This window comes from Carcharodon carcharias, chromosome 11, assembly GCF_017639515.1.
Source record: "Carcharodon carcharias isolate sCarCar2 chromosome 11, sCarCar2.pri, whole genome shotgun sequence".
Classification (NCBI taxonomy): Eukaryota; Metazoa; Chordata; class Chondrichthyes; order Lamniformes; family Lamnidae; genus Carcharodon; species Carcharodon carcharias.
Genome location: NC_054477.1, coordinates 67,618,392 through 67,631,974, shown reverse-complemented (window position 1 = coordinate 67,631,974; position 13,583 = coordinate 67,618,392). Strand labels below are relative to the sequence as shown.

At 39.7% G+C, this 13,583-nt stretch overlaps 1 protein-coding gene across 1 annotated transcript in view; it reads right to left on the bottom strand.

Moving 5' to 3' along the window:
• upf3a (UPF3A regulator of nonsense mediated mRNA decay) overlaps positions 1–11,532 on the bottom strand; it is a 47,786-nt gene extending 36,254 nt beyond the window's left edge. The window contains exon 1 of the mRNA XM_041198690.1: positions 11,416–11,532. Within this exon, the coding sequence (XP_041054624.1) occupies positions 11,416–11,532 (117 nt within the window). The remainder of the gene's footprint in view (positions 1–11,415) is intronic.
• Positions 11,533–13,583: the final 2,051 nt, after the last annotated feature.

Here is a 13,583-nt window from a genome sequence, read left to right as displayed (position 1 = left end):
GTTCATTCATCCAGAGAGATGCTAAAGGCCTCCCTCACAATCACATCCAATTGTTTTTTTTTAAATGATTCTAGCATTTCTGCCTCCACCAATGCTATCTGGTGTCCAACATATCAAAGTGATGCACCCTGTGTGTGGGTGAGGAGAGTTAACATGCTTCTTGCTTTTTGGGTAGTAGTCTGCTTCTCACTTTCAGCACACACCACTGGCTGCAGCAATGCGAGGAGAGCCAAATGCACCAAGTCTCTCCCTGTCAGTACACAACCTCTCCATCAGCAAGTCCTCATCTATGTCTTCTTGTGGTGATACACCAAAACTAGGCCCCTCGTGGTCCCAGGCTCAAGCTTCAGAGGAGGTTTGGCCCCCAGGCATGCATCATGCAGGCCCACTGGCGTGTGGGCACACACTGTCACTAATGAACCAAACTCCCAGCTATGTGCAAGTGACCCCACTTGAGGTGGATACCTTAGGAGAGATTAAAGCTAAGGGAGTTCCATTCCATTCCACAAGGGCTTTGTCTACAAGGCAGATCCATGAATCATTATCTGCTGATGCTTCATCCTGAGCCATTTTACTCGTCAGTAGTGGTTTGCCATTGCCTTCCACTCTCAGGGGCAGAGTGAGGAGCCAGGTCCCATGTCCATCTCAGTCAGAACAGGAATTAATCCTGCGCTGTTCGCATTATTCTGAACCACATGCTAGCCATCTAGCCACCTGAGCTGACCAGCCCCCACCAAGGGAGTAAACCCTGACAAAAAAATCCAAAGTGGAGCCCAAAAGCAGACTGGTGTCTAACTATGTCATCTTCCCAACAACTCCTGCAAACAAGTTCCAAATATAGTGCTTTGAATACTTTAGGACCAGGGAGCTTCAGATGGGAGATGCCGACATTTGAGCAGCCCAGAGTCTCCACAAAATAATGGATAACCATTCAAGTGGAACTCAATATGGCAAGAGTGCTGTGACAAAATAGAAGTACATGAAGGGAATGTGACAGCATAGATAGGAAGTTGATTATAGGTTGGAAAATAAATTATTTTCATACTGAAAAGATGTAAACAGTGGTACCCATTATGGATTAGCATTAGGGCCATTGACATTCTCGAAAAACAATCTAAACTTGGATACAGGGGCCACAATATCAAAATTTGCAAAGTCTAAGTTACTTCAAGAGGGCATATGTCTGGGAATCTGGCAACCTGTCATGTGAAATTTAATATGAAAAAAGACATGGTGCTAGATTATGGGACAAAAATGAGAACAATTTTGCACTAGGGTGGCAAGATAAAAAGAAGTGTCTCTCTCAGGGGTTCAGCTACCTCAATCCATAAAAGTGGGAAGGCAATACATAAACTTGTAAAAAAAAAATCCTAGATTTTGTAAATAGGGCATTGAAGTATAAAAACAGATATGCTAAGCGTATACAAGTCAAAGTTGCGATAGTGTCCAGCTTTCTGATCTTTCTCTGACTGATTTTGCTCATTATACCGGGCCAACAGGGTGTGATTACCTGTTTGTCGAATTTGACGAGAATTTCAAAATGAATCTCCTGCCCACACAGGAGAAAGTGTAGTTCTTTTGAAGATTAAGTGGTGAATAGATGTAGGTTATTGAAACTAAAGGTCTTGACAAGTTAAATAAAAAAATAATTGCCATGTATCAGTGAGCTGGTAAAAGGATATACATTTTAAAACATCACCAAATCAATAAAGGAAGAGGTAAGCAGATATTTTTCCTCAGATAATTTTTAGGACATAGAATATCCTACCAGAAGCATATCAATAAATGGAGAGAAGAGGGAATAATGCAAATACTTTATTTTGATTTACAGTACTCTCCTGTTAAATGGAAATTTCAATCTTATAGAAAGTAAAAATACATACTTCCACAGTCCTCTGTAGTTTGCTTTTACAATTAAACTAAGTTATTCACCAGTATTGAATCCTGAATACCTATTCATTGCAGTGCAGTGATGCAACATCACGAACTGAAGAGTTTATTTTGTACATAGTCTGTAAAGATCATTCTTTGCTATATTGTTCTTTGCGGGGCAAAGGGGAACTAAATCCCAAGAACAGTTTGTAGCGAGATTATAAACAAAATAACCCTACTGTTCTGGGTACTGTGAATAAAAAAATAATGAAATGCTGATAAAGGATTAAGTGGCCATCGTTCCTTGTCGTCATACCTACATTAAGCTTACTCTTTCAGAAGCCATTGCTCCAGTTCAATTTTCTTCAACGCCTTTTTCTGACGAGACCTGCTTGATCTATCTTTCATAAGAAGCAAGTTGCAACCCCAAGGTAACGTTGGATTTGGCAAGTTTGGCTGCCAAGTTGACACTGGATACACTTGGTGCTGACTTAGTAAACAAGGTAAGTATTAGGTTTGCTACTAATTGTGCTGCATGCATCATTCGTAAGTCTGCAGTTGCAGTATCACTCTAAAAGTGGCAAAAAAACAACCTATTCAGCTTCCACTAAAATGCTTAGAGTTAATTTTGCAGACAAGTTACCAACACTTTCTAAACAAATAAATATGCACGTACATAGCATACATGGTTAATATTCGAAAAAAGTGAAAAACACTGCAGATGCTGGAAATGTGAAAAATAAATATAAAATGTTAATATAGCATCAAAAGAGGTAGTAATGATGTTGGATAAGATAGGAAAAGATAAAGACGAGGCACTTAAAAGTAGAAAAATTAATGGTCCAGACAGGCTGCATCCAAGATCGCTGAGGGAAGCAAGGATGGAAATTGCAGAAGCTCTGACCACAATTTCCCACTTTTTTCTAGGTATGTGAGGGGCACCAGAGAACTACAAATGTTTAATGAAAAAGGAGAGGGATGAATCCGGCAACTACAGGTCAGACAAAGTCAGTGGTGGGGGAACTTTGAGACACATTAATATGGGATAAAGTTAATTAGCATCTGGAAAAATAGAGACTAATTAATGAAAGTTAGCACAGATTTATTAAAGGCAAAGCCTGTTTAACTAAATTGATCGAGCTTTTTGATGAAGTAATATAAAGTGTGGCTGAGAATAGTACATCTGATATTGTGTATGGGCACTTTCAAAAGGCTTTTAACAAAGTACCACATAATAGACTTTCTAGCAAAATTAAAGTCCATGGATTAAAGTGGGAGTGTGGGTACAAAATTGTTTGAGGGACAAAAATCAGCAAATAATAGTGAATGGTTTATTTCAGACTGTGAAGTATACATTGGTACCCCCAGGCTTTAGTATCCTCTTGATATATATTTCTGATCTGCTGTTGGTTATACAGAGTGTGGTTTAAAGTTTGCAGATGACACAACACTCAAATGTAGCGATAAGGAGAACAGTTACAGCCTTCAGGAGGGCATAGACAGAATGGTGAAATGTACAGGCACATGTTGGATGAAAATCAACACAGAGTAATGCGTAGTGATATAATTTAGTAGGAAGAATGATGAGAGGCAATATAAACTAAATGACAGAATTCTGAAAAGACTGCAGGAACAGAGACACCTGCAGGTGTTTGTGCACAAATCTTTTGAAATTGGTACGACAAGTTAAGAAGGCTGGTTTTAAAAAAGCACATGGGATTTGTGGTTTTATTAAAAGAGGTATAGGGTACAAAAGCAAGGCAGTTATGCTAAACATGTATATAGCCATTTAGGTCTCAGTTGGAATATTATATTCAAATCTGGGCACCGCACTTTAGGAAGGATGTCAAGGACTTTAGAAAGGGTCATGAGAACTCAAAACATCAACTCTTTTCTTCTCCGCCGATGCTGCCAGACCTGCTGAGTTTTTCCAGGTAATTCTGTTTTTACTTTAGAAAGGGTGCTGGAGGATTTAATCAGAATGGTACCGGGGTGATGGACTTCAACGATATGAAGAAACTGGGATTGTTCTCCTTAGAACGGAGAAGATTAAGAACAGATTTGATAGAGGTGTTTAAAATTATGAATTATTTTAATAACAGTAACTAAGAAGAAACTGCTTCCAGTGGCAACCAGAGGACATAGATTTATAGTGATCAGCAGAAGACCCAGAATTGACATGGGAGAACTTTTTTTTTAAATGCAGAGAGCTGTTATGATCTGGAATATACTCTCTGAAATAGTGATGTAAACAGATTTAATAGTAACTTTCAAGAGAGAATTAGATAAGCACTTGAAGGGAAAAAAATTCTGGGCTATGGGGAAAGAGCCAGGGAGTGGGGCTAATTCGATATCTCTACCAAAGAACCAGCCAGACAGGATGGGCTGAATGGCCTCCTATGCTGTATCATTGTGGTTCTATGAAAATGCTAGAAACAATTAACAGCAAAGGTAGCATCTGTGGAGAGAGAAACCTATGGTTAATGTTAATATTGAAAGACTTTTTGTCATCAACAATATTATTTTATCCAGCTATGATGCGATGACATTAATTGCAATCAAACCAATAGTGCAAAATACCATTAGGTGTAAGAACACAAGTTTTAAACAGATTAAGAAATTAGTGAAAAGTTGTGAACATGTCAGTGACAATGAAAACAGCAGAGACAGATATAGAACAAAAAGTAAAATACTGCAGGCACCGAAAATCTGAAAATACAGGAAATACTGCAACGATTGTAGATCAGGTACCATCCACTGAAAGAACACGATTCAGCATTTCAGACATTGAAACCATCCTCAAAACTGACTGATGTAATAGATAAACAGTATTTAAAAAGGAACAGAACAAGTGGAGAAGGGGAGAGCACACCATGAACATATACAGAGGAAAAGAAACATCATGACATGTAACATGCTTAGTGGAGAACAGAAGATGATTAAATGACATGAGGCAAAAGCAGCCATAATTAGAAAAAAAAACTTATATACATGACATAGTGTGTGTGAATAGCGAGAGAGATTAGGATGGGAAGCTTGAAAAAACTAAGCAAAGCAACCTGGAGAAATAGAATGAAGAAAAAAAGCAGGTTGATGCCAAAGGTAAAGGGTACCCCACTGAGAGATGCAGATCCCACCCTAAACCAACCCTATCCAGCTCCCATATCAAAAATGCCAGCCCAGCCATTCCCAAAGAGAAAAGAGGGTTGCTAACATTAAAGCCAAGGGTTGCAAGACGCCAAGTTGAAAGATGAGGTGAAATACATATTGACCTGTACCATCCTATTTACATTTTGGTTGGCAAACAATAACCATGGAACTAGAATTGGGAGAAGTATGAAATGTATTCTTGAAGATACCGCTAGACATTCTCAAGAAGGTTGTGAAAATATTGCCTTTGCAGTGTTTCACCAAGCTGCATGAAAAAAAAAACTAAGTACTTGGAAAAGATAAGGCTCACTTTAATGTTTCCTCTGTCAGAGATCCACACTGTTTAATAGCATTCACAAACATACAAACAATGATGGACAGGAAAAGACTCTCTGTTCCATCCAGCCTGTCCCACATAACTGTGGGTGTATACATTCTCCCCGCCACCCAAAGACATATCTCCTGGGAGAGGAGAAAAGTGGACATCCCAAGTTTTCCAAAGTTCAAAATTTTTATTTGTATGCAACATCCAATTTAGACAGAAGAGTTCTGAAATAGATAAAACATTTTTATCCGAATATTCTCCACGTATCCAAGCGTTAAAATTCTCCAAATCACGATACACTTTTTCTACATATCAATTTGAACCAATTCTTGAAAGCAATAGTTTGGAATGAGGAACATAAGAATTGGTATAAGACATTCAGCTTCTCTAGCATACGCTATCATTCAATTAGATCATGGTTGATCTGAACCTCATTTCCAATATCCTGCCTTTGCTCCATATCCCTTGATGCCCTTAACTAATAAAATATCCATGTACCTCAGTCTTGAAAACTCCAGTTGTCTTAGCTCCACAGCCTTTTTAGGGAGGAGAATCCCAAAGTTCTAATATCCTTTGTGTGAAAAAGCGTTTTGCTGATTTTGCTCATGACTGACCTAGTTCTAATTTTAAGATTATCCCTTTATTCCATCACCAGAGGAAATCATTTCTCCATATTTATCATATCAAACATTTTAAACATCTCAAATTCACTAACTTCATATAAAGGCAGCACTCAGTTTCCATAATGCAAGGACAGATCTATGTTACTATTTTGTACCAAAGATATTGGATACTTCTTTAACAGAAGTATTTATCTTGTTAGTCAGTTGTCTATTTCTTTAGAAAATCAGTAAGTGAAACAAAATGAAAAAATTCTGAATGCTTCAATCAAAGTATTACATTTGCAAAGAAGAATCAATGCTTGTTTGAACATTTTTTTTACAAAGTTTCCAACTCTGTAATTTTAATCCTTTTGATATTAGTATTGCATTGAAAGCAATAAACCCCAAAATGATTCAGATTTTAAAAAATTCAGAAAATACAAATACATCCAAAAAACATAAAAGGAACAGCATGTCTTTTAGATACCTGCTGGGGATCTTTACGAGTTACACTCTTACAAAATATTCATAATAAATTGCATTCATCAATACAATAAAATGTTTAAACCATAATTATTTTAGGAATCAAAATTAAAATTATATTTCTATTTATTGTCCAAATTAGAATTTATAATAGTGTTCAATGCATTAATGAAAAGGCATATCAATGAAAAGCTTGTGACTAACCTCAATGGGAGAGAAGGGTCCAATTTAATGTAGCTATTGATGAAAGATCCAAACAAAGTCAAACCTCTGTGGCAAACTCATACTGATCATATATTTAATGTAGGATACTTGTGACAGCATCTTCCAGTCGGCAGGCGGGGGCGGGGCCCGCTCGCCAACGCGTAAAATTTCACGAGGATATGTCGGGCATGTGTCCCTACGTCACCCCGCTTCATTTAGATTTGCAGTTCAGCAGCCTATTAAAGCCAATAAAAAACGAATTAAGATGATTAATGGACCTGCCCGTCCAACCTTAAGGTTGGCGGGCAAGCCAGGAGCCCAGGCGAGCTTTGGAAAAAACAAGAAACCTCATCCACGGGAGGGATGAGGTTTCATGAGGGTGCTTAAATTTTTATGAAATGATTCAATAAAAGTTATGGGCATGCCCCAACTCATGTGACAATGTCACATGAGGGGACATGGCAGGGAAATTTTTTTATTACTTTTATTTGAATTTTTCAATCAGAGCCGATCCCCCTGAGGCAGCACTTTGCCTCAGGGAGATCTGTGCGTTCTTTCGCATGCATGCACAGAAGAGTGTACTCCCAGCTGACGGTATCCCTCCCCCACCTGCACAGGGAGCGCACAGTGCTTCCTGGCTGGCGTCACGTTGGGTGGGCCTTAATTGGCCCACCTACACAGAATGACAGCGCCACCCCCAACCGGGGGCGCCAATTGGAAGGCTGCCCGCCCACCCCCGCCCCCCCCATCCTGCACTCTGCCCGCCTTCCCCCCAACCCCACATGGGGAAAATGTTGCCCTTTCTGAACAGTTTATATGCCAAATGTCTGTATAATTGACATTTAAATATTGCCATACAGTGTTTGAATACATCATAGAATCACACAACTAAATTTCTCCCTAAAGGTTGTCATAAGAACACAAGAAATAGGAGCAGAAGTCTCCTGAGCTGGCTATGATTATGGCTGATCATCGGCCTTAGCCCCAGTTTCCCATCCACTTCCCAAATTCCTTAGAGGCCAAAAGTCTGTCTATCTCAGCCTTACATATATTCAATAAAGCTTCTGCGGTAGAGAATTCTAAAGATTCACAACTCTTTGATTGAAGAAATTTCTCATCCTAAATGAGCAACCCCTTATCCGGAGACTGTGACCCCATGTTCTCGATTCTACAATCAGGGGAAACAACCACTGTGTTAACCCTATCAAGACCTTTCAGAATCTTAATATATTGTTCTAACATTCTTTTGTCCACTATTTAAATAGACATGTTTAGCTGTTAATTTTAAAGTTCATAATGTCTACAGGATGCAAATTTTGCTTCTTACCAAACATAGGACAAAACAGTCCAATTAGACTACTGAAATAAAATTTTTAAACCGTTTTGACAGCCATATTTCCCCATCTGTTAAAAGTACCGTAGTGCCTGCAGATCGTTAACCAATCCCCTATTCATGTTAACATATTACCCCCCAACTCCATTAGCCCTTAGCTCCTGTATTAACTTTTTGTGCAGTACCTTATCAAATGCCTTTTGGAAATCCAAGAATACTACATCTACTGGTTTCCCTCTATTTACCCTACAAGTTACATCCTCAAGAAACTAATAACTATGTCGAACATAATTTACCTTTTGCTAAACCATGTGGATTCTGTCTGAACATACTATAATTTTCTAATTGTATCCTTTTAAGACTTCCTTTATAGATTCCAGCATTCGCCTGATGACTGATGTGAGGCCAAGTGGTCTGTCATTCCCTGCTTTCTCACGGGTTCTTAAATAATGGTGTTATATTTGCTAACTTCCAACCTGCTGGGACTGTTCTAGAATCTGGGGAATTTTAGAAAAAAAACATAACCAGTGCATCCACTGCCTCTGCATCTACCTCTTTTAGAATGTCAATATGCAGACCATCAGGCTCTAGGGATTTGGTGGCTTTAGTTCCTTAAGTTTCACCAATACTTATTCTCCACTGGTAGTAATTACCTTACACTCTCAATCCTTTTAGCCCCCTCAGTTACCCTCTACTTCTAGTATGTAATATGTGCCTTCTACCGTGAAGACAGAAACAAAATGGGCAGAATTTTGCTGTCGGCGAGCAGGGGGCGGGGCCTGCTCGCCGACGCATAAAATGACGCGGGATGATTTCGGGGGTAACCCCCAACATCATCCTGCCCCATTTAAATTTTCAGGAAGGCCGGGGCACAGCCAAATCAGCTGTGGGCCTGCCGACCTGTCGATGGCCAACTGAAGTCATTGACAGGATCATTTAAACAATTAAAGGACCTGCCCGTCCAACCTTAAGGTTGGCGGGCAGGCCAGGAGCCCCGGCGGGCAATAGAGAAAACATGAAACCTCATCCACCGGTGGGATGAGGTTTCATGTAGAGAGTTAAAAAGTTTAATAAACTTATAATTTAAATTATGAACATGTCTCATCTCATGTAACATTGTCACATGAGGGGGACATGTTAGGGAATTTTTTTTTCTTCTAATTTTCATATTTTCAGAAGTGTAAGTGATCGCCCTGAGGCAGCACTTAGCCTGGGAGATGTGTGCTCTTTCGTGCGCATGCGCGAAAGAGCACACTCTCACTTTTGAGGACTCCCCCCTCCTGCACAGGAAGCGCATAGCGCTTCCCACCGGACGTCACGCTGGGTGGGCCTTAATTGGCCCGCTTCTCTGGTGGGGATCAGCTCCCCGCCCGCCGGAGATTGGATCGGGCCGGCCCGCCCAGCAGGCAGAAAATTCTACCCAATATTTTTTCAAAATCTCTGCCATTTCCTCATTCCTCATGATAATTTATCCTGTCTGTATCTCTGAAGGACAGCTGTTTACTTTAGCTACTCTCCTCCCCTTTTTATATACTTGTAAAAACTATTAATTTGTAAAAATTTATCAGTTTACTCTCATTCTTTTTTCTTCTGTTTATCAACATTTTGGCCACCCTTTGCTGGTTTATAAAACACTCCCAAATCCTCAAGCTTACTACTATTCTTTGCTGCATTATAAGCCTCCTCTTATAATCTAACATGACCCTTAGTAAGCCATGGGTGGATTTTTCTTGCTGAGTTTTGTTTTTCAATGGAATGTATTTTTGTGAAACATTTTGAATAATTTCTTTGAACGTTTCCCACTGTTTATCACCATACCCTTTAGTCTATTTACCCAGTCAACCTTAGCCAGCTCTTCTTTCATACCTCTGCAATTGGCTTTGTTTAACATTCTTGCCCAGGATTGGAATATGTTGCTTTCAAACTTAATATGGAATTCAATTGTATTATTTTCACTTTTTTCCAGCAGATTCATTACTATCAGATTACTAATTAACCCTGTCTCACTGCACAATATTACATCTAAAATAGCTTTATCCTTAGCTGGTTCCACCAGGAAACTGTTACAAAAGCAATCCATAAGCTCATTTCCCAGTTAATTTTGATTCGCCCAGTCTGTATGCAGATTCAAGCCCCTGGTAACCATTGCCTTTGTTACAAGCTCCACTTATTTCTTACTTAATGCTCACTTGTCCATCTGCAACAACTGCATCTACAATTAGTCAGAGCTTGGCCTAAATAGCCAAGTGGTTATGGTACTGGGTTTGTAACCCCAAGATCAAGAGTTCAAATCTCACAATGGCAAACTATGAAACAATGTAACTTCATCTAAAACAGATGGAAACGGGTTTGTACTCGAAGGAGTTACAGTTGCCTGCTAATTTGCTTGGCCTAAATAGCCAAGTGGTTATGGTACTGGGTTTGTAACCCCAAGATCAAGAGTTCAAATCTCACAATGGCAAACTATGAAACAATGTAACTTCATCTGAAACAGATGGAAACAGGTTTACTCAAAAGAGTATCAAGAGTTCAAATCTCACAATGGCAAACTATGGAACAATGTAACTTCATCTGAAACAGATGGGAACGGGTTTGTACTCGAAAGAGTTACAATTAGTCAGCCAATCTGTACATCTACAACTTATGCAATATTAAGCAACATATGTTTGTCAACAAATGATTAATAAAGTTTAATATTATGCACAACACCTTCAGTGAATAAGCACACCTTTAGAGATATTTTAATATTTATGGCATAGGAAACCCTTCGTGTCCTTGCCGGCCTTAAAAGATTGGTGAAAACTGGAAATGTTTTCAATAAAGATTTTTTTCTTCTCTCCACAATGACCTGCTAACGAAAACACAATGATATGCTACTTTAAAACGTGCGATGTGAGACTACGGGATCGTGGATGCGGAAAGAAAGCAATTCTCCTGGGTTTTTTTCTTACAAAGGGGAGAATTTCGCCACGCCGAAGTAACCGAATCTGAAAATACCCAGAACCTGTTCCATATCCCATGATTTACGGTCACAGAAATTTAAATTCAAAATGCACGTTGTTACTCAAGATGATGATGGCCGTGAAGCTAGTTTATAATACACATGAAAAGGACAATGCCCGTTTCTCCATATGATTCGTTGGAAAACCTCTGCCCTATCAACCTGGAATATATGGATGTGAATCACGCACGATAACGATGATGATGAATAACGGGTTATCAATGAGCAGGTTGCAAACCAAAGGAACAAGTGCATCCGCGCGTGCGGTCCTGTGCTCGAGGCTGGCTCGCGAGCTGTCAATCACCGTCACCGCTCACTTCGTCCGCCTTATGATTTTAACTCTCACGTCACCATGGAGACCCCGCAACGCTCTGGACCCACCCCCCACCCAACAAAAAAAACGGTTTCGTGCGTGAGGGTAGAAAACGAGCAGCGCGGCCCACACCTTAGTGAGCACCTCCTTTTTCTCATCTTTCTCTTTCCGTTTCTCCCCTTCCTCTCTGTCTCTGAACTGGATCTCCACTCGCCGCTCTCGCCCCTTGTTCTCTTTCTCCTCTTTCATTCCGCTCCCTCTCTCGCTCAGCCTCTCTCTCTCACACACACACACACACACGCTCACAAGCGCCACGCCTCGCGAGATCACCCGCGCACTCGCTCTCTCCACCCCACCCCCACCCCCACCCCCTCCTCTTGCTTCCTGCTGCTCCCTGATTGGTTGCCTCTCAACACCGCTGATGCCTCTGAGAAGCCGAATACGTGCTTTTATGTGACAGCTACAGTACGGGTTAACATGGAGCTCAGCAGCATGTCACAATTCACTTTTAAATACGCTCATAGGGATGATGCATATTGATTTACTCTTTTACCCTGCAGCTGTTTGACATTTTTCATTTACTGTTTCAAGGTTTATTATCTGATACATTAAAAAAAATTGGAAGACCCAAACGTCAGTATTGAAAATGTTAAAAATTTAGTGGGTATAACCAGTTTTGTACTGGAGTGTGGAGGTGAGTAGTGTGTATATTTATACCAAGCACCAAGCTGGGACGGGGGAAATTTATGATGCAACAGATCAATGATAATAAAATAGTAATAAAACATGAAGTTAAGAAAATAGAAGAATAAAGATAAGTTTCCACATTTTTGTAAACTTTATTTTAAGACTTTCAATTTGTGATGTTATAGCCCCTGGAGTTTGTTCCAGCATTCAGTTAGTTCATAGTTGATTTGTATTATATGTATCTGTCACTCTGTAATTCTTAACACCCTTGCCGAAAAAAATGTCACTCTTAATTTTGAAATTTACAATTGATGTAGTTTCAACAGCTTTTTGGCAGACTGAGTTTCAGTTCAGCAAGTGAATCAATGTTATTGAGATCTTGTTAGATCGGGTTTATTGGCAAGACTTGCTAAGCTATTAAATCTTGTTAAGTCTTGACTGACCCATATTGCACGGTGGTACTTCTTCACACGTTGCACAACAACAACTTACATTTATATAGTGCCTTTAACATAATTAAACATTCCAAAGTGCTTCACAGGAGCATTATAAGACAAAGTATGACACCGAGCCTCATAAGGAATTAGGTCAGATGACCAAAAGCTTGGTCAAAGGTAAGTTTTGAGTGTCTTAAAGGAGCAAAATGAAGTAGAGAGATGGAGAGGCATTGGAGGGTATGGGGATGTAAGTCGAGGCAACTGAAGCACAGCCACTAATGATGGAGCAATTAAAATTAGGGATGCACAAGACAGCAGAATTAGAGGAGTACAGATATCTTGGTGGGTTGTGGGGCTAGATGAGATTTGAAAACAAGGAACACTAAAATCTTTCAGTGCTGAACACACATGCTATTATGCAGCTAAATATGCAGGGTTCAACAATTAGGTTAGGGAAAAGGTTCTGAAGAGAAACTTCATGCAACCCATTTACTAAAATGAGTGGTAGCAGTATTTTTTAGCTAATATTTTCTTCATTTGAGGGGCTCTAATCTGTACTTTATATCACCAGAGGTATCAGTGGAACAAAATTTTTTTAAAAATTAAAAGCAACCCTTATGTCTTCAAGAAAAGTTCACAGAAATTTAAGTCTTTTTCAGATACACGCAAGTGCATTCAATCTGTCTTTGAGACCATTTGTGTGTCAACTGTGGCTCAGTTGGTAGCACACTCGGTTTCAGGTTCAAGTCCAGGGCTCAAGCACAAAAACCAAGGCTGACGCTTCAGTAGTGCTGTGGGGGTGCTACACTGTCAAAGGTGCTGTGTTTTGAATGAGACTTTAAACTGAGGCCCAACTGCCTCTGGTGGATTTAAAAGATCCCATGGCACTATTTTGAAGAAGAGCAGGGGAATTATCCTGAATGTCCTGACCAATATTTATCCCTCAATCAAATCACAAAAAACAGATTACCTGGTCATAATCACATTGCTTTTTGTGGAGTTTGCTGAGTGCAAATTTGCTGCAACATTTCTTGCATTATTACAGTGACTACACTTCAAAAAGTACTTCATTGGCTGTAAAGCGCTTTAAGATGACAGGTGGCTGTGTAGAGTGCCATGTAAATCTGAGTCTTTTTCCTTCTCATTATTTATAAGAAAGACCACGATGAGAAAGCA